At 43.2% G+C, this 22,714-nt stretch overlaps 1 protein-coding gene across 5 annotated transcripts in view; it reads right to left on the bottom strand.

Moving 5' to 3' along the window:
* samd4a (sterile alpha motif domain containing 4A) overlaps positions 1-22,714 on the bottom strand; it is a 273,565-nt gene that overhangs the window by 141,264 nt on the left and 109,587 nt on the right. For 4 of the 5 annotated variants that reach the window (XM_072489709.1, XM_072489706.1, XM_072489708.1 and 1 more), the window contains exon 4: positions 18,435-18,698. The exons of the other annotated variant lie outside the window; for it this stretch is intronic. In XM_072489709.1, coding sequence (XP_072345810.1) covers positions 18,435-18,698 — 264 coding nt within the window. The remainder of the gene's footprint in view (positions 1-18,434; positions 18,699-22,714) is intronic. 5 annotated transcript variants of the gene reach the window in all.

Raw genomic sequence — 22,714 nt, forward strand, 5'->3', positions numbered from 1 at the left:
GAAACTGATAGATCAGGTTAGGTTGCGCAAAGGATGGGTAGGGCAGGTGTTCCATTCGGGGCTGGATGCGAAAAACAGGGGGGTGGCTATATTAGTGGGGAAGCGGGTAATGTTCGAGGCAAAGACTATAGTGGCGGATAACGGGGGCAGATACGTGATGGTGAGTGGCAAATTACAGGGAGAGATGGTGGTGTTGGTAAACGTGTATGCCCTGAATTGGGACGATGCCAATTTTATGAGGCGAATGCTAGGACGCATCCCAGACCTAGAGACCGGAAAGCTGATAATGGGGGGAGACTTTAACACGGTGTTGGAACCAAGGCTGGATAGGTCGAAGTCCAGGACTGGTAGGAGGCCGGCAGCAGCCAAGGTGCTTAAGGATTTTATGGAGCAGATGGGAGGGGTGGACCCGTGGAGATTCAGTAGACCTAGGAGTAAGGAGTTCTCGTTTTTCTCCTATGTCCATAAAGTCTATTCACGCATAGACTTTGTGTTGGGTAGGGCATTGATCCCGAGGGTGAGGGGAACGGAATATACGGCTATAGCCATTTCGGATCATGCCCCACACTGGGTAGACTTGGAGATAGGGGAGGAAACAAGAGGGCGTCCACCCTGGAGAATGGATATGGGACTAATGGCGGATGAGGGGGTGTGCTTAAGGGTGAGGGGATGCATTGAAAAGTACTTGGAACTCAATGACAATGGGGAGGTTCAGGTGGGAGTGGTCTGGGAGGCGTTGAAGGCGGTGGTTAGGGGGGAGCTGATATCAATAAGGACACATAAAGGGAAGCAGGAGAGTAAGGAACGGGAGCGGTTGTTGCAAGAACTTGAGGGTGGACAGACAGTATGCGGAAGCACCGGATGAGGGACTGTATAGGGAAAGGCAAAGGCTGCATGTGGAATTTGACTTGCTGACCACAGGCACTGCAGAGGCACAATGGAGGAAGGCGCAGGGTGTACAGTATGAATATGGAGAGAAGGCGAGCAGATTGCTGGCACACCAATTGAGGAAAAGGGGAGCAGTGAGGGAAATAGGGGGGGTGAGAGACGAAGATGGAGAGACGGAGCGGGGAGCGGAGAGAGTGAATGAAGTGTTTAAGACATTTTATAAAAAATTGTATGAAGCTCAACCCCCGGATGGGAGGGAGAGAATGATGGAGTTTTTGGATCGGCTGGAAATTCCCAAGGTGGAAGAGCAGGAAAGGATGGGATTGGGAGCACAGATCACGGTAGAAGAAGTGATGAAAGGAATTAGGAACATGCAGACGGGAAAGGCCCCGGGACCGGACGGATTCCCAGTTGAATTTTACAGAAAATATTTGGACTTGCTCGCCCCGCTACTGACGAGGACCTTCAACGAGGCAAAGGAAAGGGGACAACTGCCCCCGACTATGTCAGAAGCAACGATATCGCTTCTTTTAAAGAAGGAAAAGGATCCGCTACAATGCGGGTCCTACAGACCAATCTCCCTCCTCAATGTAGATGCCAAGGTCTTGGCCAAGGTAATGGCAATGAGAATAGAGGAATGTGTCCCGGGGGTGGTTCATGAGGACCAAACTGGGTTTGTGAAGGGGAGACAGCTGAACACGAACATACGGAGGTTGTTAGGGGTAATGATGATGGCCCCACCAGAGGGTGAAACGGAGATAGTAGTGGCGATGGATGCCGAGAAAGCATTTGATAGAGTGGAGTGGGATTATCTGTGGGAGGTGTTGAGGAGATTTGGGTTCGGAGAGGGGTATGTTAGATGGGTGCAGCTGTTGTATAGGGCCCCAGTGGCGAGTGTGGTCACGAATGGACGGGGATCGGCATATTTTCGGCTCCATAGAGGGACAAGGCAGGGATGTCCTCTGTCCCCGTTACTGTTTGCACTGGCGATTGAGCCCCTGGCGATAGCGCTGAGAGGTTCCAAGGGATGGAGGGGAATATTTAGGGGAGGAGAAGAACACCGGGTATCTTTATATGCGGATGATCTGCTACTATATGTGGCGGATCCAGCGGAGGGGATGCCAGAAATAATGCGGATACTTGGAGTTTGGGGATTTTTCAGGGTATAAATTGAACATGGGAAAGAGTGAGCTGTTTGTGGTGCATCCAGGGGAGCAGAGTAGAGAAATAGAAGACCTACCGTTGAGGAAGGTAACAAGAGACTTTCGTTATCTGGGGATCCAGATAGCTAAGAATTGGGGCACATTGCACAGGCTAAATTTGACGCGGTTGGTGGAACAGATGGAGGAAGATTTCAAGAGATGGGATATGGTAGCATTGTCAATGGCAGGGAGGGTGCAGGCAGTTAAGATGGTGGTCCTCCCGAGATTCCTTTTTGTGTTTCAGTGTCTCCCGGTGGTGATCACGAAGGCTTTTTTCAAAAGGATAGAAAAGAGTATCATGGGTTTTGTTTGGGCCGGGAAGACTCCGAGAGTGAGGAAGGGATTCTTACAGCGTAGTAGGGATAGGGGGGGGGCTGGCACTACCGAGCCTAAGTGAGTATTATTGGGCCGCTAATATTTCAATGGTGAGTAAGTGGATGGGAGAGGAGGAAGGAGCGGCGTGGAAGAGATTAGAGAGGGCGTCCTGTAGGGGGACCAGCCTGCAGGCTATGGTGACAGCCCCATTGCCGTTCTCACCAAGGAATTATACCACGAGTCCGGTGGTGGTAGCTACACTGAAGATTTGGGGACAGTGGAGACGACATAGGGGAAAGACCGGAGCACTGGGGGGGTCCCCGATAAGAAACAACCATAGGTTTGCCCCGGGGGGAATGGATGGGGGATATGGAATGTGGCAAAGAGCAGGTATAACGCAATTGAAAGATCTATTTGTGGATGGGAAGTTTGCGAGTCTGGGAGCGCTGACCGAGAAATATGGGTTGCCCCAAGGGAATGCATTCAGGTACATGCAATTGAGGGCTTTTGCGAGGCAGCAGGTGAGGGAATTCCCGCAGCTCCCGACACAAGAGGTGCAGGACAGAGTCATCTCAAAGAAATGGGTGGGGGACGGTAAGGTGTCGGATATATATAGGGAAATGAGAGACGAAGGGGAGACTATGATGGACGAACTAAAAGGGAAATGGGAAGAAGAGCTAGGGGAGGAGATTGAGGAGGGGATGTGGGCAGATGCCCTAAACAGGGTAAACTCGTCGTCCTCGTGCGCCAGGCTAAGCCTGATTCAGTTTAAGGTATTACACAGGGCACATATGACTGGAACACGGCTCAGTAAATTTTTTGGGGTGGAGGATAGGTGTGCGAGGTGCTCGAGAAGCCCAGCGAATCATACCCATATGTTTTGGTCATGCCCGGCACTACAGGGGTTTTGGATGGGGGTGACAAAGGTGCTTTCGAAAGTAGTAGGAGTCCGGGTCGAACCAAGCTGGGGGTTGGCTATATTTGGGGTTGCACAAGAGCCGGGAGTGCAGGAGGCGAAAGAGGCCGATGTTTTGGCCTTTGCGTCCCTAGTAGCCCGGCGCAGAATATTGCTAATGTGGAAAGAAGCCAAGCCCCCGGGGGTGGAGACCTGGATAAATGATATGGCGGGGTTCATAAAGTTAGAGCGGATTAAGTTCGTCCTAAGGGGGTCGGCTCAAGGGTTTACTAGGCGGTGGCAACCGTTCGTCGAATATCTTGCGGAAAGATAGATAGGGGAGAACAAAGAAGGCAGCAGCAGCGGCCCAGGACTTGGGGGGGGGGGGGGGGGGGGGGGATGGGGGGGCCTGAGACAAGGCAGTTGCCAATTAGGGCTAGTTTTTATTATTTAATATTTATTTATTTGTTGTTGTTTTTGTTTAAATTTAAAAAAGGTCATTATTATCTGTATTGTTACAATGTTGTGTAAAGAATGCACAATGTACTGTGTTGGTTGACCAAAAATTTTCAATAAAATATTATTTAAAAAAAAAAACTAAGCTGTACGGCTGCAACCTGAAAGTTACTGTGCTGGACACACACAACCATCGTTTTAAGGGGCGGGATTCTCAGTGTGGCGCACCCCCGGGATTCTCCATCTCGACAGGGGTTTCCCATTGTGGGCAGCCCCCACGCCGTAGGTAAACCCTTGGGTGGTCGGCACACCCCTGGGTTGCAAGCACAACGGAGAATGCCGACAGCAAAGAATCCAGCCCCAAGATACGGGTATTTGTGCACACAGCCACAATACATACCATGTAAAGGTATCACACGCCAAAATGTATCAGCCACGGACTTCGCAAGAATATAGAGGGGGCATTGGTCAAGACTACTAAATGTCAATCATAACAAAAGAAGAATGTTTTCCTCCAAAGCTTTCAAAATCAAATATATTTCGTATGTGGCATCAATTATTTTTGAGCAGACAGTTGCTATTCCAGTGTAAAATGTTGCTACACTCAGCTTCACAACAATAAAACTAGTTGGATGTATTTAAGGTTTGGTAAACCATTTTGATTTTAAAAGACAAGCATTCTATTGTCTTTCAAAATTTCAGGCTATCTCAAAATATTTTGCAACAAATACCTTACAGCAGTCAATTTATGGACAGCAAGGTCTCAAAAGGTTCCGAAGAGTCATATTGGACTTGAATTGTAACTGTTTCACTTCCCACAGATGCTGCCAGACCTGCCGAGTTTTTCCAACATTTTTATTTTAAATCTCACATGTAACAATGATTATGCTTTAAAACAGTGGAGTAATCTTGGTTGAGGAATAAATATTAAAGCGGACATCAGGGAGAACCCCAGATCTGCAGGTAGCTGAGACCTGGGTTTAACAGCTCATCCAATCAGTGCAACACTCTCAAACTGCACTGAAGTGGTCAGTCTAGATTTTGTGCCTCGGAAATAGATTGGATCCGACAACCTTCCGATTCAGACAACGGTGCAAGTTTTATATCAGCAAATTACTTTCCAAAAGTCTATGTTTTACAATTTTCACTTAGGAGGCTGCCCACAATGTATTTCAATACAAAATGGCTTTTTGTTAATGAGAATTAAAAACACAATAAAATTTTCTGTAAATATCATAAATCTAGCATCCTGTGGAAGATTAGTTTCATAGACTCAGTTCTCAGAAAACTGAAGGAAATAACAAAATATATAACCCAGTACAGTAAACTCCCACTGTTAGTGACCTCTTCTTCTGCACATTTGTTCATCTGTGCACAAGTGTTAGTATACCTGATGCCCCAAATCTTCACCCATCTTGCGATATTGGTGCCAAAGTATCTTCAGAAGTTGGAAATATTTCTATTCAGGTTCATTTTAAAATACCAGTTTATCATCTTCAAGGGATTACAAATGAAGGGAAAAGTCCAAAAGGATTTGACTGCCTAGATGGTCAGTGGAGAAATTTCAATAATAGAGTGAATATATGCATGTTTTTACTATCTTGTAAACGTGGCCATTTATACTGGATTAGAATAATCAGAGCAGGTAGAGCACACACACACACACACGCACACAAAAGAAAGTGAAGCTTTATATTCATTGACTAAAAACTATTTTAAACTGGTCCTTATCTCAGAAAAATGTCTGTGGGTTTAGGCTGATTTTATTTTCTGGTAGAATTCAGAATTGTGCCAAAGAGCCATCCGAACAGCAGAATCCCTAATTAAGAACTGTTTTTGTAATGTCAAAACTAGTTGCAAGCTTCTGAAAGAAGCAATCTGGACACAATGTATTTTTGCCCAGACTTCACATATACATGCGTATTTCCATCTGCAGATCACTTCACCCTAAATGCTACTGAAAAACTCATTCAAGCCTCTATGATTTTGAACTTCAACTTCTTTAAGCTTTCCTTTCTAGCCTCCTGAACTCCATCCCACAAACTCCCATTCATTTAAAATTCTGTCTGCCACATCAAGCCCCACTCACAAATCACCATCATGTTGATGTCTATTGCATTTTTTCCTGTGCCATATTATTACACTTTTTTGAATTTAAGACATGACTGTTAGTAATAATTTCAAGGATAAGGGATTACAGTTCTGTGGATAGACTGCAGATCCTGGTATTGTTCTTTTCAAAGCAGGGAAGCCTGAAAAATGATTTGATAGAGGATTCAAGTTCATAAGGATGAAAAATGAATGAAATGAAAATCGCTTATTGTCACAAGTAGGCTTCAAATGAAGATACTGTGAAAAGCCCCTAGACGCCTGTTCGGGGAGGCTGGTACGGGAATTGAACCGTGCTGCTAGCCTGCCTTGGTGTGCTTTCAAAGCCAGCGACTTAGCCCTGTGCTAAAGAGAAACTGTTGGCAGTGGCTGAAAACATCAATAACTAGAGGGCATGGCTTTAAGGTTAAAGCAAAACACAGATGATGTTGGAGAGCTGAAATTAAAATAAAGTGCTGGAAAAACACAGCCAGTCTGGCAGCATCTGTGCAGTAAGAAACAGTTTTAAAGTTTTGAATCCAATAGGACTTCTTCAGACTGGATCTGAAAGATTTAACATAATTGGCAAAAGAACCAGAGGCGTCATGAGGAAAAGCCATTTTTTAAACCCAATATGTGGTTAGGATTTGGTATAGGATGGTGGATACAGATTTATTATCTTTCAAAGGGCAATTGAATAAGTACTTGAAGATTTCAAGGGTATGGAGAAAGAGTGGAGGAGGGAAACGAGCTAGAAATTTGATGGATCGAATGCTCTTCTTCTGTGCTATACTATTCCATGATCTCATATCAGGGCACTGTCCTCTATTTAAATGAAGAGACTAATGTTAATGCTTGGTTGATTATGTTGTTAAAAATGCACTATTTGATTAAGAACTGAGAACACCGAACCATGCCCCTTTAAGGGGCAGGTCAATAGTGGGGAGGCCGAGGTCTGTAATGCTGTCTCCTGTGAATAAACCTACTAACAAGGAAGAAATCTGTGTCCTGCTTTGCACTTTTTAAAATTTGGCTTAGATTAATTTAACATGATTGCAGAGGATGATTGCCTAAGGATGAAGATTGGAAAATAGGGAGAAACATTTTTCAGGCATACGATTGCAATCAGATTTACTTTTAAGAAGAATGGCTAAAACTAATTGTAAAGTGTCAGGGCACGATTTTTCCATTGATGTTCTCCGAATCTTATGACTAATGGAAAAACAAAGTAGATAGATAGACGTTGGTTGCGTCCTTACCGAAGAGAAAACAAGATAGGACTTTGGCACTGTCGCTTTCTAATTAAAGCAGGATCAGGTGCAAAGTATTTTCAGAGCAAGAGGCTTGTCAGTTGGGCACTGAAGAACGTTTGACTCAAATTTAAAAGAATGGTGATCTATTAGGTGCATACAAGGCATGGTCAGCCTTTGATCAATTTAGAACGATGGACAATTAGTCCATGGAAGAATACATCATCGAATGCAAGAGATTGTATACAAGATTGCAGAAATTCTTGGCATGATTTAATGGCCGCGTCGCACTCGATGCGGGCAATAATCGGGGGCAATAATCAGATCGCAATCAAACCAGCTGTCCTCAGTGGCGGGTTCCAGATCCCTCCCCAAATGTGACGTGACCAATCTGCACCTCATTAGCAAGATGCAAGCCCAATCGAAAGGCAGCCCGGGAACTAACCAGCTTCCCAGCGAGGGATCATGCAGGCGGCATTTTAGCACTGGCCCACACAAACATAAGATTTGGAGAACATCAATGGAAAAATCTTCAAACTTGGACCAGGTGTAATGGCACCAGAGAGGGTTTCCCAGGAGGTGACACTGCCTGTAGGTGGGGTGCGTGTAAGACCCTCAATCTCACAGAGAGAGATCGAGGCACCCTTTGAAAACGACGGCCCGATTTCGAGGAGCCGGTGTCACCAGAGTTCAACTGCTCACTGAACTTTCCAAGTGTGGGCTAGAGCGGGGGAGAAACCGTAGGACCAAACAAATGACTGTGTGGATCTCACCCAAAGAGCCGACGGAAAACACCCCACCAAACCCACCCAAAAAGACAGTTAGAAATTTCTCCATTAAATCGCACCCTCTATTTGGAAATTCCTGGTTCAGTGCTTACTTTCCCGTTGTATTCTCAGAAAGAGACACACATTTGGAGCAGATGTCGGAGGCTTAAAAATAATCCTGGGAAAAGTCATTTCCAGGGGCCTTCATGGCACATTCGTTGTGTGCCACACAAGATGGAGGATTCAATGCTTATGGTATTTGGACACTTCAGACCTGGGGTGCAGGTGTCAATACAACAGGGAATCACAAACAAAAGAAATGAGGGTGGGGACATTTTTGGCAAATCTGGCAGACAACAGGAATGGAGTAATAATAACACAAGAATGAATCCCAGCAATGCCCAGGGAACTAACAGTTACTTTTGGATGCGATTCAAAATATTATTCAGTAAATTGTCCAAAACAGATTAAGGCTTTTGAGGCGAAGCACAATATGGAAGGTTCAGAAGGGGAAGATGATGATATTGAATTGCACTGGTCACAAGAAGCTTCAGTCCGATGAGGAGTGTACTAATCACATTCATTTATTCACGTTATGTTGGACAATATTTGCACGGATTACTTTAAATTTTATTTGGATTCATTCAGTAGTTAGGACTGAAGTACGATCAAGGAATACAAAAGTGTTACTTGCTTCAGATTTTGGAATTACAACATGTTAAAGTCCCTGAAAAGAGTGGTGATTCCATGTAGGATAGCGGAGGTAAGCTACTTTATTAGTACAAATGTAGTATGAAAAAAGGATAAATGAAATTCGATATGAAACAAGATAAAGCAATTTGAAAAGTACGCAGATTTGCAAATTAGCCAACCGGAACAAAATTGCACCCCTCTATCAAATGTAGCATGTCTAATCAGAATGTTAAAGTGTTAATGAGAACAAATGAGAGGAAAATGAGAAAGAAAAATACAATTAGTCTTAAAGTTACATAGACCATTTGCTCATTCCTCTTGTAACAAATTAAAAATCCTACTAAATAATGCAGGCATAGTAGATGATGCATGCGCAAAGCTTATTGAAAAGATTGCTTATTGAAAAGATTAATGAAAAATATGATATGCAGAAAGTATTGGAGGAAACCATCACAGCCTCCCAATTAGCATGAGGATCCAATGAAGTATTAGCTATGGATTTAAAGGTGTGGGACAAGGATAGAAACATTTTCATTTTAAATTTCATTGATACAGCAATAAGATTCTCTCTGTCTACAGTAAGATAAGGTAAAGACAAAAGTGTGATTATGGATGAAATTATGAAAAAAGTGAGGACCACCAGACTGGGGTGACCAGCTAAATTCCTAACTGACAAATTTCCCAACATTGTCAATGACGGATTTACAGACGTGTGTATATATGAACATTGCAGTAATGAACACTGCAACAAAGTCCTTTTAGAAATGGAATGTGAGAAAATCATACAGCGATTGATCAACTGCTCCTTAAGATCTTAAGTGACCAACCAAATTGTAAGCTAACATATGCCCTGGCGTGATCGGTCTATGTGAATAATCTATTTTAAATGGTTGGGGACAGTATCAGTTGGTCTATGGGAGTAATCCAAAAATACTTTGCGTGTGATCACCCTCAGCCTTGGAGAAAACTACAATTAGCTCCGTCTTTACTGCACATTTGAATGCCCTACATGCAGGGAGAAAAGCATTTATAAAGGCAGAAGTCTCAGAGAACATTTAGTGAGTCGCATGCCATTGCATGAGACCAGAGATAAACTTTAATCTTGGGGATTTCGTTATACTGCAAAAAGGGGGTCATAAAGAATGAAACGGTCCAAGTGGTATGGTATGATGGGAAGTAATTATTACATTAACAATCAGCAAGGAAAAAGTTCTAGGGAAACTAATGGGGCTAAAGGCAGATAGATCGCCTGACTTGATGGGTTGCATTCAAGGATATTAAAGGAAGAGACTACTATTATGATCCCAGACCAGGCCCCAACAATGGCTAGGATATGGACCGAACCCCCAATATTTTAGTTTATTTTAATATTGTGTGGAAATAATGATTTGCTCCAGGAGTGATTGCATGAAAAAAACAGGGCTTTGGTATTTCTAAAACAAAACTTTATGAATACAACATTAAATTGTTAATTTCACACCTGAAAAGAAAACCTCACAATTACCCCTTAACACAGCCATACATTTCCCATTAAACAATAAGAAACACACCTTTCTTAATCCAATTTTACAAATAGCAGGCATAGAGTAATTCTTGCTTTATTAAACAGATTTGGCTCTGGTTGGAACCCCTTCAGACTCTGGCTGAATATCTTCAAATAGCTGCCTTCACTTGATGGTTACAGCCTCTTCCCTGGTCTTCAGACGAGACTGCTCGGCTTTAAAATATTATTTTTCCCCTATTGTACTGAGAAAGAAAATTGTCTTTATCGGTGGTCTAAAAAACAAGGGTTGCCAGATCAGACTTCACTTCCAAAAGCCTGTCTCCCAAACTCTGTCTCTCTCCATGGCTTTCTCCAAAACTGTCTCTCTCCACAGCTTCTCAAATAGTCTCTCTGCATTCCTCGGCTCCTCCCAGCAACGACTTCATTTCCCCCAAGCTAAAATAAATTCTCTGCAGGCTGCAAAGCACTTCAACTACACAGGGACTTCCCCAGGCCAACCACTGGGCATTAACCCAGGCTGAAAACATTCCTTGGTCAATTTCACATGCTGGCTGTTAAAAGCATGCGGATCAGAATCATTTTAAAAACCTGGCCACTGCAAACAAACATTCTAATGCTAGGCTTTTAGCCCTTAAATTGCCCCAATATTTATAAGTCAATATTTCTACAATGTTCCAATCATCAGAGATAGTGAATACACTGCTTCACAGCGCCAGGGTCACAGGTTCGATTCCCGGCTTGGGTCACTGTCTGCGCAGAGACTGCACGTTCTCCCTGTGTCTGTGTGGGTTTCCTCCGGATTCTCCAGTTTGCTCCCACAAGTCCCGAAAGACGTGCTCTTGGGTGAATTGGACATTCTGAATTCTCACTGTGTATCCGAACAGGCACTGGAATGTGGCAACTCGAGGCTTTTCGCAGTAACTTCATTGTAGTGTTAATGTAAACCTACTTGTGACAATAAAGATGATTATTAAAAAGAACCCTTCAATTCTGGTAAAAGTCCCAGACGATTGAAAAAAACAAATTACTGCGGATGCTGAAATCTGAAACGAAAGAAAATGCTGGAAAATTTCAGCAGGTCTGGCAGCTTCTGTAGGGAGAGAAAGGAGCTAACGTTTCAAGTCCGATGACTCTTTGTCAAAGCTCAGAGGATTGAAAAACTGCCAATATAACCCCTATATTCAAAAAATGAGGTAGCCTTAAAACAAGCAAGTATAGGCAAGTTGGCTTAACTTCGGACATTCGGAAATTGTTGCGGTCATAATAAAGGATATAATAGCAGAGCATTTAGAAACGCATAATATAATAAAACAGAGTCAGCATGGCTTTATCAAGGGGAAATCATGCCTGACAAATTTAATGGGCGCTATTCTCCCCCAACCCACGCCGGGTGGGAGAATCGCCCGGGGCATCGCATGAATCGCACCACGCCGCCCCGACCCCCGCACGCGATTCTCCCACTCCCCGGAAACCATCGGCGCGTGATTCGCACTGGGCCGCGACGGCGTTCACGACAGCGCGAACACTTGGCCTCCATATCGGAGAATCGCCCCCAATTTAATTCTTTGAGGTGGGAGCAGGATAGATAAAGGGGAACCAGTAGATGAAATATATTTGGAATTCCAAAAAGCATTTGATAAGGTATCACACAAAAGACTACTGAATGAGATAAGAGCTGGGATAAGAGGGGCATTTTCAGGGTGGCAACCTGTAACCCACGGAGTGCCACAATTTTCTATTCTGGGGTCTCAATTATTTACAATATATATTAATGACTTGGACGAGGGAAGTGAATGCACTATTGCCAAGTTTGCGGATGACACAAAAATAGGTGGGAAGGCAAGTGGTAAGGATGACAGAGTCTAAAGAGGGATTATGAATAGGTTAGGTGAGTGGGCAGGTGGAATATGATCTAGGAAAATGTGAAGTTATGCACTTTGGTAGGAAGAATAAAGGAGTTGAATATTATTTAAAAGGATTGCAGAAAACTACAGCACAAAGCGATTTGGGAATCCTAGCGCATGAATCACATGCAAGTTCAGCAGGTAATAGGGAAGGTAAATTGGCCTTTATTTCAAAGGGAATGGAGTGTAAAAATCAGAATGTCCTGCTAAAACTATACAAGGCACTAGTTAGACCACATCTGAAATACTGAGAACAGTTTTGGTCCCCTTATCCAAGGAAGATGTACTGGCATTGAATGCAGACCAGATGAGGTTAACTAGGTTAATCCCAGGTATGGAGGGATTTTAATATGAGGAGAGGTTGAGTAGACTGAGCCTGTACTCATTGGAGTTTAGAGGAGGTGACCTTATTGAGACAGATAGGATTCTCAGGGATAGATGCTGGAGGATGTTTCCTCTTGTAGAAGAATCGAGGGCCAGAAGGCATCATCTCAGAATAAGGGGCTGTCTATTTAAGACTGTGATGAGGGGGGATTTCTTCTGAGTAATGTGAATCTGTGGAATTCTTTACCGCAGAGAGCTGTAAAGGTTGGATCATTAAGTATGTTCAAGGCTGAGATGGACAGATATTTAATCAGTAAGGGAAACAAGGGCAATGGGGATAAGGTAGGAAAGTGGAGCGGAGGATCATATCACATCAGCCATGATCTCATTGAATGGTAGAGCAGACTCGATGGGCAAGTAGCCTACTTCTGCTCCCAAGTCTTATAGTCTTACTGAAGTCAGTAATTTTCCAACATTGTAACTAAAGGGTCCATTCATCTAAATTAATTGAGATCAATTATAAACTTGCAGAATCTGAACAATTAGTAAAAACGGAACATTTAGTAAAAACTGAAGAAACCTCTATGTTACACAATAATATGTTTGACAGCTATGAGGAACAGAATACAGTAGATAAGGGGATGGATGTTGATAAACAAGGTAATACTCATGCACAGGATAGGATAATTTTGAAAGGACAACTGTCAAATGTTGGTATTAGGGTAACACACATGCCAGAAGGGTCCATGGAGGGATGCAACTATTGTAGGGAGAACAGGGAAAGCCACCCACAAATTCAAACAATGGCTAAACGCTTAAGATGATGGTAAGGGATTGATGGATAGGCAAAATGACATCCAACTAAGACCACTAGAAAACGCAGTGGAAGTTCCCATAGCAGATCTGGAAGTGATTGGTCCTGGGAAACAATTACTCTGGGAGAGTAGTCCAGAACAAACTTAGGACAATATAGGTTGTAGTTTGGCTAGAACAACAGCTGGAGAACAAACTAGGCATATCACTAGAAGTAAAAGTTATGATTGGAAGATTTTGCTGTCAACAAAAGTAGAAAATAAATCAGTAAGAGATGCCGAAGAGTTTGATAGTTGGAAAGAATATGATGCAATGAAGTGCCAGATAGGGGACAGCCAGCCTAGTCACATAGGTGGATAGGTATAGAAAAAATACTTTCCGATGGGTATATAAAGTTGAAGCGAGACTATTTGCTCTGGATTTCAAAAAGAGACATGGGCATCAAGATGCTACAGTGGACTCCCCAATTGCAGGAAAAGTGATCTTGAAGATTTTATCAGCTCCCTTAGCCACATATTCTTGGGAATGTAGAGCAATAAATGCCACAGTTATTGCAGGGTGAAAAATTTCAAAGTGTTTTTTTAAAGCCATCTAAAGAAGTGGGTGATGAAGGCGGCACAGTGGCGCAGTGGTTAGCACTGCTGCCTCATGGCACTGAGGACCTGGGTTCAATCCCGGCCCGAGGTCACTGTCCGTGTGGAGTTCGCACATTCTCCATGTGTTTGTGTAGGTCTCACCCCACAACCCAAAGCCCAAACGTGTGCAGGGTAAGTGGATTGGCCAAGCTAAATTGCTCCTTAATTGGAAAGAAAATAATTGACTACTCTAAATTTATTTACTTATTAATTAAATTTTAATTTGAAAAAAGTGGGTGATGTAGAAGGAAACCGGTGTGGAAGGAACCTGTGGAAATTAACTGAATGTTGCATGAAGGGCATGATATTTCTTGGTTAAGTCCAACTTACTGAAAGTAGGTTGCATGGAGCTGAAAGCAGACCCAGCAATTCTCTATTCATATCACATGGAGAAACTCGCAGGCACCTTTATGATGCATGTTGATGATTTCCTAGGGGAGCTTTTGGAGAATTTGAGCAATTTGTTATAGGCAAGATAAAAGGGGAATTTTAAACTGGAAATCAGGCTTCAGGGACTTTTAAATATACAGGGTTAGAGGATAAGCAGAACAGATCTGGAATGGCCTCAAATAAACAAACTAAAGTGTTTATAGTATCCCGATAAATCAGGACAGGTCCCCACAGAAAGATGTTCTTGCATCAAAAATAGAAGCAGAGCAGTTAAGAAGTTTGATTGAACAGTTATGCACCAGACAAGACACAATGCCAGTTGTGCCATATTGGAATTTGATACCATGAGGTACAGTTGAGGAGGTTCTGACAGCAAATAAAACATTAAAGAAATTCAGCAAGGTACTATGGATGATAGAATTTGAAACAAGAACAGAGAATGCTGGAAAAACTCAGCAGGTCTAGCAGCAGCTGTAGGGAGAGAAAACAAAGTTGATGTTTTGAATCTGTTTGACTCTTCATCAAAACTAAGGAGTTAAAAGTGTTGTTAAAATAAACTCAATCCCATCTCTTATGGAAACAGTCTTCAGCCACACGAACATAACCGTAGGTGTTTATGTTCTCCTCCAATCCCTCCATTCCACTGCCCTAAACTGTTCACAGCCACATGCATGTCATGCACTTCAGATCTCTGCATGTTCCCAAGTGCCACCCACCAAATAAACCTACCAACACGTGCCCCTTAAACTGACCAATCCGACTGTCTGAACTGACAAAAAGTATCATCTCAAGAGAGGCGAGAGAGAGAGAGAGAGAGAGGTTGATGAATAAATGCAACAGAAAACACGATTCTTACTCATTCCTTAAGACTACAAAAATAGACAATGGGTGGACTTACTACCTCCAGTTGGGCATTAGTTTTCAGATTTCTGCCATCAAGTGAAAAGAGCTCTGATATCCTGTGACAAATCTACCCATAGATTCCAGAATTGAACCAGGTTTGGAAAGTGGGAAGGGGAGGCAGTGTGAGATGATGGTGGTGGTGGCTTTGCTCATTATGACACCAACAAACATAGAAAATCGTTCCAAAGAGTTTCAGCTAGGCACACGTCTTCAATAATGCCTGAAGAACTGCAGGAAATCAGGATAGGAATAACAAATTTACCACACAGGATGACCCGGTTCCAAAAATACATTGTCTGGGGTATCGATCCGGAGGAGACCCACTGCACTCCAGGATAATAGTCACTAGTTGGAGAATTCCAAGTAATCACAGAATTAGTACTAAAACTTTAGCTTTCACATCAGGGTTAGTTAACCATTTTTTGCATCCTGGCGGATATTTGCCAGTACTATTTCAACTGCAAGAGAGTGTGCCAGAATATAGACATGTGGGTTATGTATGCACTTTCTACTCTCCTCCTCACACTATAGAACAATTTTTGCACTTAAACTATTTCATTGTATGTGAAGCATTTTTCAGATACATGATGAACTAAGCATCCAAATATAATAGAATCTATTTTCACCAAAAACATTGCACAATGCATGCTTCAGATCAACTTCTCACCAGTCTGTCTTATTGTTGAGGTTTGTAACCCATTTGATTTAGCTGATTCTTGGCTACAAATAAAAGGTTAGGATCTGTTGAAAGCGGATTCTAAGCTATGTATGCTGTATTGCATTTTGGTATCTTTAAGAGAGCAGACATGATTTTAGCTGCCGACGCAATTGGTTTAATTAAGTTATTGATTTATTTGTTTTTGTTTTCCCAGCTGTGCACCATTAATTACATAGAAATCAGCTTCTGATGTTGGGCTTTGCAACATCTTTTACAATTCAAGCAATCAGAGTATTAGCTTTAGATCTCCAAATCTAAAATCTGGACCACCAGCATTTTTCTTTGAACACAAGATGGAAAAAGTCCCACAAACCTCATCCCAACTTTCCTTCAGTCCGTCAGCAACAGTGTTCCTGCGTGACTTTCACAATTGAGAAATAAATAGTTCAGCAGTTTATTATCCAGTGACCAAGTCGAATGTGTACATTAGCTGGTGGTAGTAGAAATCAGGGTTGTCATATAAAGACAGCAACAAAGATCCCAAGTATAGGCATTCCAAACCCCAATACATACTGCTCCCTTCTGGAGAACTTTCGTGTCACAATTCTCCAATCGTACATGCATTTTTAGTATTTACAAGCAATCTTGAAAGAAAAATTAAAGTCACTACACAAGATTTATTTTAAAAATGAGCCTGAATTATTCTAGTTTCCAACTGAAACATTCAGTTCGGAGTGCAAATCTTATTTGCTGAAGCATTTTGGCACTAAGTATTTCAATGGAATTAACCAAAATTTCTGAAAGGCGGCTGCAATGAATGAAGATGTTCAATGTAGACACAAGTCAACAGCATGTACTTCTGGACATGTTCAATCCAATGTTCTGAAAAAACATCGTGGTCACTCAGTGTTGGTTTCTCTCCATCAGGCTCTTTTGTTGTTATCCTCCAACATTTTAAGATCGTTTTGTCTGTTCTAAATTTTATATTGTTTGGGTAGTTTGACTTTCAGCTGATACAAGGCATTCAGCTGTTTCATCAATTAAATATTGTGGGGTGACTGTTATTTGAACTGGGCACATGTCATCACATAGCAGTCATCTGAATTTACTTGTCTTGGGTGGTCAATATCCTGAGTCGGGCAAGAAAGCAGTACACAGTCACAACAACTTGCTGACGGGCCACGGACAACAAACAGCCTCTGCGGTTGAATACTCGGTGCAAGTCATTTGACCACTGAATGGTTAGTGCCACGAGTCGAGATATGCACCAGATTGGTAAGCTGAATAAAAACAAACTCAATTAGGCTTCTACTTTGGCCACAAAACAAATTGCGTCAGCATCTAAAGTGTTGGCTGCTCTCTTAAAAGACACCAAAACGCAACACAGCATGCATAGCTTAGAATCAGCATTCAACAGATCCTAACATTTTATTTGTAGCCAAGTAACAGCTCAAATTACCAGTGACACTAGATCCACATAAGAGATGAAATTTAAATAGCTCTTATTCTTTCTGAAAGGGCAGAACAGCCATTAACTAATAACCAGGAAGATGCATATAAAATTGTTCTCATCAGCAACAGTCACAGTATACTTCGAGTCAGACAGATCTTTATTCAATGTCCATCTGGAGGTTAATACAAACATGTTCAAGATTAATTTTTAATGGAAATCTTTAACACTGGCCACAGATAATTTTTTAAACTTTATGTAAAGAAAATTTCATTTTCCCCACCTCTCCATAAAAATAAAGCACCTACTATAAATATAAAGTATTGCTATATTATTACTAATGGCACTTGCTTTTCTGGATTGAATGCCTTTAGGGTAGCATTCCAGATGTTTTGCACCTGCTATCTAATGAGAGCAGTATATTTTTGACTAGTTATCTGAAAGAATGCTTCTTCTTTGCTGTGTTCCATATATTACTTGAATTATTACTGCCACTATTTGAACACTTTTGATTGTTTTGTTTTGACCAAGACAAGTTCCTTTTTTTCCTTTAATCCAGTAAAGCAGAATAGAAGCATATAAACCCACAATATCACTTATCACATGTTGAAGAATCAAACAACTATCACTACAGTACTAGCAAAAGCACGGTAGCACAAGTGGCTAGCACTGTGGCTTCACAGTGCCAGGGTCCCAGGTTCATTTCCTTGCTGGGTCACTGTCTCTGAGGAGTCTGTACGTTCTCCCAGTGTCTGCGTGGGTTTCCTCCGGGTGCTCCGGTTTCCTCCCACAGTCCAAAGACGTACAGGTTAGGTGGATTGGCCATGCCAAATTACCCTTAGTATCCAAACAAGGTTAGATGGGGTTATTGGGTTAGGGGGATAGGGTGGAAGGGAGGGTTTAAGTGGGTCGGTGCAGACTCGATGGGCCGAATGGCCTCCTTCTGCACTGTATGTTCCATGAATCTATGAAATGAAAACTTAAGGCTTAGCTGCGCAAGTTGTCACCAATTCACCCTTAATCATTTTCCTCCCAAATCTTTCCCCTAATAATAATTGAGCTGTCAACACAATCATATTGTCATGTAACATGAAATTTGGTGGCAGATTCCAGAGTTATGGAATCCTGGGAGGTTTTTAAACTAAGTTAGCGTTATGGTGAAAAATCTTACTCCAAAAATCCACTGTGGTATCGGTGACCACAATACATCAGCAATGTTAACTCCCTCCATTTCTTGACTACCTGTTTGGAATTATATATTCTTCTTTAGTCAACACCATTCTAACAACAGTTACCCACCTTTCATGCCACTGCCCTCTTCTTGGAATGTATTACGTGTCACTGCTTGATCTTCAAGATGCTCACTCCCACCGCTACCCGAGGAAGCAACACTGCTCTGTGGGGAGAGAGGAGCATGGTCTGATGGGATACACTGAGGTCCCCTTGCTCGCAGGTCTTCATGGGACATCCATCCATGACCTAGAGGCTGATTTGGCACATTGATTGGTGGGGTAAGAGATACTGAACGCTTCAGAGGACTGTGGTGTGTCTGGCCTGAGAGAACTAGAAAACATATTATAACAGAATAGTTATTCATTGAAAGCAATTAAGTGTCAAAGTTTAATATCCGTAAGCCTACCATTGTGTCAGTTTCAAACATATACATGCTTTTGCCTTTATCAAAAATGACTTGCATGAATTTTAATCCTGCAATAATCTAATGTTGGGATCCACATTTTTGTGGTCTCAAGATCATAATATGCTTGGTTACACACATGATACTACAAGTCGGTCAGTGGTTTCCTTCCCCATATAATTCACTAATATTCCCCAAAATCCACAACATGCTGCACACAGGGTAGAAAGAGCTCGAGAAGCAGGTACTTGCCGTGGGCTTGTAGGTGCACTGAAATAATGGGCGGAATTCTCCCATTTAAAAATAAATAAATTTAAAGTACCCAAATATTTTTTTTTCCAATTAAGGAACAATTTAGCGTGGCCAATCCATCTAACCTGCACATCTTTGGGTTGTGGGGGTGAAACCCGCGCAGACATGGGGAGAATGTGCAAACTCCACCTGGACAGTGACCCAGGGCCGGGATTCAAACCCGGGTCATCAGTGCCGAAGTCCCAGTGCTAACCACTGTGCCACGTGCTGCCTTATTCTCCCATTTTGAGACTGTGGTGGCAAGTGGCTCTGGCGGCACCTGTCCCACCTGCCAGAACAGCAGGATCCTCTGCCAGATTTTGAGCTTGAAACCTCCTAACTACGCACAAACGAGTTTCCCTCCAACTCTCCCAGGGTGCTGGCAGCTGAATCATCCGTCTGCCCTCAGCAGTTTGGTTCAAAGGCCCTGAACCATATTCAAATACCAGTCCAGCACACTTGTATCACTGTCCAGCCAGACAGTGCCGGATTTCAGCAACCCAGAGGGAAAAGGCCAGCAGCCTCAAGAGGAAGCTTGTCCTTGATTCCACTATTCTACCCCATTCACTGCATTTTTAGTCTTTGTGTCTGCTCTTCCAATAAACAATATGGTATCCCTTTAACACTCTTGTTTAAGAGCTTTTCATGCAGCCTGGTTGGGATCCAGCTTCCCTCCCCTTGGTCTTCCTTCTGCCTTCCATTGTTAATCTTCACCATCCATTTCCTTGCACCTCTGCATGCCATCTTGAGCATTCACACCACCCGCCTCCCCCGCATAGCCCGCCCTCCACAATGCCCCCTATGTCTTTGTTAAGCCATATCCCCTTCACTGCATACTCATTTCTGGTCGAACTTTGGTCTTTGGTGCAGTGGCAGCATTAGCCCCGTAGCCCTGGGGAGGCATTGGCATAGTGGTGTTGCCACTAGACTAGTAATCCAGCGATTCAGGATAATGATCTGGGCACGAATCCCACCACAGCAGATCGTGAAATTTGAATTCAACAGAAAAATCTGGAATTAAGAGTCTAATGACCATGAAGACCATGGTCTGCAGTCCTTCCCTAATCTGGCCTACATGCCTATAGATCCACAGCAAGTGGTTTCCTTGGAAATGCCCGCTGAAATAGCCTAGCAAGCCAATCAGTTCATGGGCAATTAGGGATTGCCCAGCCAGCGACACCCACATTTCAGGAATGATAAACGAAACAAAACTGTCCTGTCCAGATAAACACTGCTGTGTGGTCCTGGGGCAAGGCGATTCCAGTACTCCCAACCCCAGGCTGACACAGGATAGTCCATGGGTCCAGCAGCACAGTGCTGTCCATGAAGACTAGCTTGGCATGGAGATGAAGGCAGGAACCCGTCTCCCCTGGCAGAGTGGTGAACAGCACATTGGAGCAGCACAGCACTACGGCAGAAGGTGGTGGCTGAAGGCTCCGGCCAACTGAGGGCCGCCTTGTGAAAGGCTGGACCGAACACCAGTGTGCAGCTTTTAATATGAATTCATGAGATGCAAATGAATACAAGTGGCATTTGCACCACCTACCAGCAGGAAGAGCAACCCACCATTGGGAGAACCTCAATGTGATTTTACAGCACAGGTTTCTGACATTTTGGCTCCAACCAGATTCACCGCATCCATCTGCCACCAAACCTGCCTACAGGCTGTTTGGGAGAATTCCACACCATGTCGATCCAAATCTAAAGCCATATTATTCTACATATATACAATTTGTTCAGAGCAGTTATTTATCTTAGTTAATTGTACACACTGAATAATTTAGCAAATTATTTCTTTTACTGGCATAGATATAGCAACAACCAAGTCTTTACAAGTGATTGTGGGCGCTAAGGTAGCACAGTGGTTAGCAGTGCCAGGGACCTGGGTTCAATTCCCGCTTGGGTCACTGTCTGTGCGGACTCTGCACGTTCTCCCAGTGTCTGTGTGTTTCCTCCGGGCGCTCCGGTTTCCTCCCACAAATCCCAAAAGACCCGCTTGTTAGGCGAAATGGGCATTCTGAATTCTCCCTCAGTGTACCCAAACAGGCGCTGGAGTGTGGCGACTAGAGGATTTTCACAGTAACTTCATAGCAGTGTAGGAGTAAGCCTACTTGTGACACTAATAAAGATTATAATACTGTTTCCTTCCTTGACAAAATCTCTCATGCACTTCATAGGAGATCCCAGTACTCCCTTACCAGCCTCCCCGAACAGGCGCCGGAATGTGGCGACTAGGGGATTTTCACAGTAACTTCATTGAAGCCTACTTGTGACAATAAGCGATTTTAATTTCATTTCAGGTGTAATCAAAATCTAAAAATCCCCCCGAAGTCGGAAACCTGGCTATCGGACATGGCTAGCTTTCTCTGTATGGAGAAAATTAACTTCGCCTTGAGAGGTTCACTGTTAGGGTTCACCCGGAGGTGGCAACCGATCGTAGACTTCTTTGTGGAAAATTAATTGTCAGCGGGGGAGGGGGGGGGGGGGGGAAAGAGTAGTTTAGGTTACAGTAGGGGGGTAATAAGGATGGGGCCTGTACGAAAGGTAAACGGCTTTTGCACTATGTTTATGGTTTATTTTGTTGTTACTATACCAGAAACACCTCAATAAAATGTTTATTACAAAAAATAAAAATCCTTTCCATTTCTAAATACACAGCTTAAAGATGCAATGGAACAAGAATGGTGCATATTTTAATCTGATGTTACTCTCCATCTTTGAGTCAAGGCACATCCATATTGCAGAAAATACGGAGGCTGGGGATTGAGGGAGATTTAGAGATGTGGATCAGAAATTGGCTAGCTGAAAGAAGACAGAGGTTGGTGGTTGATGGGAAATGTTCAGAATGGAGTTCAGTTACAAGTGGCGTACCACAAGGATCTGTTCTGGGGCCGGTGCTGTTTGTCATTTTTATCAATGACCTAGAGGAGGGCGCAGAAGGGTGGGTGAGTAAATTTGCAGACGACACTAAAGTCGGTGGTGTTGTCGACAGTGCGGAAGGATGTAGCAGGTTACAGAGGGACATAGATAAGCTGCAGAGCTGGGCTGAGAGGTGGCAAATGGAGTTTAATGTAGAGAAGTGTGAGGTGATTCACTTTGGAAGGAATAACAGGAATGCGGAATATTTGGCTAATGGTAAAGTTCTTGGACGTGTGGATGAGCAGAGGGATCTAGGTGTCCATGTACATGGATCCCTGAAAGTTGCCACCCAGGTTGATAGGGTTGTGAAGAAGGCCTATGGAGTGTTGGCCTTTATTGGTAGAGGGATTGAGTTCCGGAGTCATGAGGTCGTGTTGCAGCTGTACAAAACTCTGGTACGGCCGCATTTGGAGTATTGCGTACAGTTCTGGTCACCACATTATAGGAAGGACGTGGAAGCTTTGGAGCGGGTGCAGAGGAGATTTACCAGGATGTTGCCTGGTATGGAAGGAAAATCTTATGAGGAAAGGCTGATGGGACTTGAGGTTGTTTTCGTTAGAGAGAAAAAGGTTAAGAGGAGACTTAATAGAGGCATACAAAATGATCAGGGGGTTAGATAGGGCGGACAGTGAGAGCCTTCTCCCGCGGATGGAAATGGCTAGCATGAGGGGACATAGCCTTAAACTGAGGGGTAATAGCTATAGGACAGAGGTCAGAGGTAGGTTCTTTACGC

The sequence above is a fragment of the Scyliorhinus torazame genome, chromosome 2 (assembly GCF_047496885.1).
Source record: "Scyliorhinus torazame isolate Kashiwa2021f chromosome 2, sScyTor2.1, whole genome shotgun sequence".
NCBI lineage: Eukaryota > Metazoa > Chordata > Chondrichthyes > Carcharhiniformes > Scyliorhinidae > Scyliorhinus > Scyliorhinus torazame.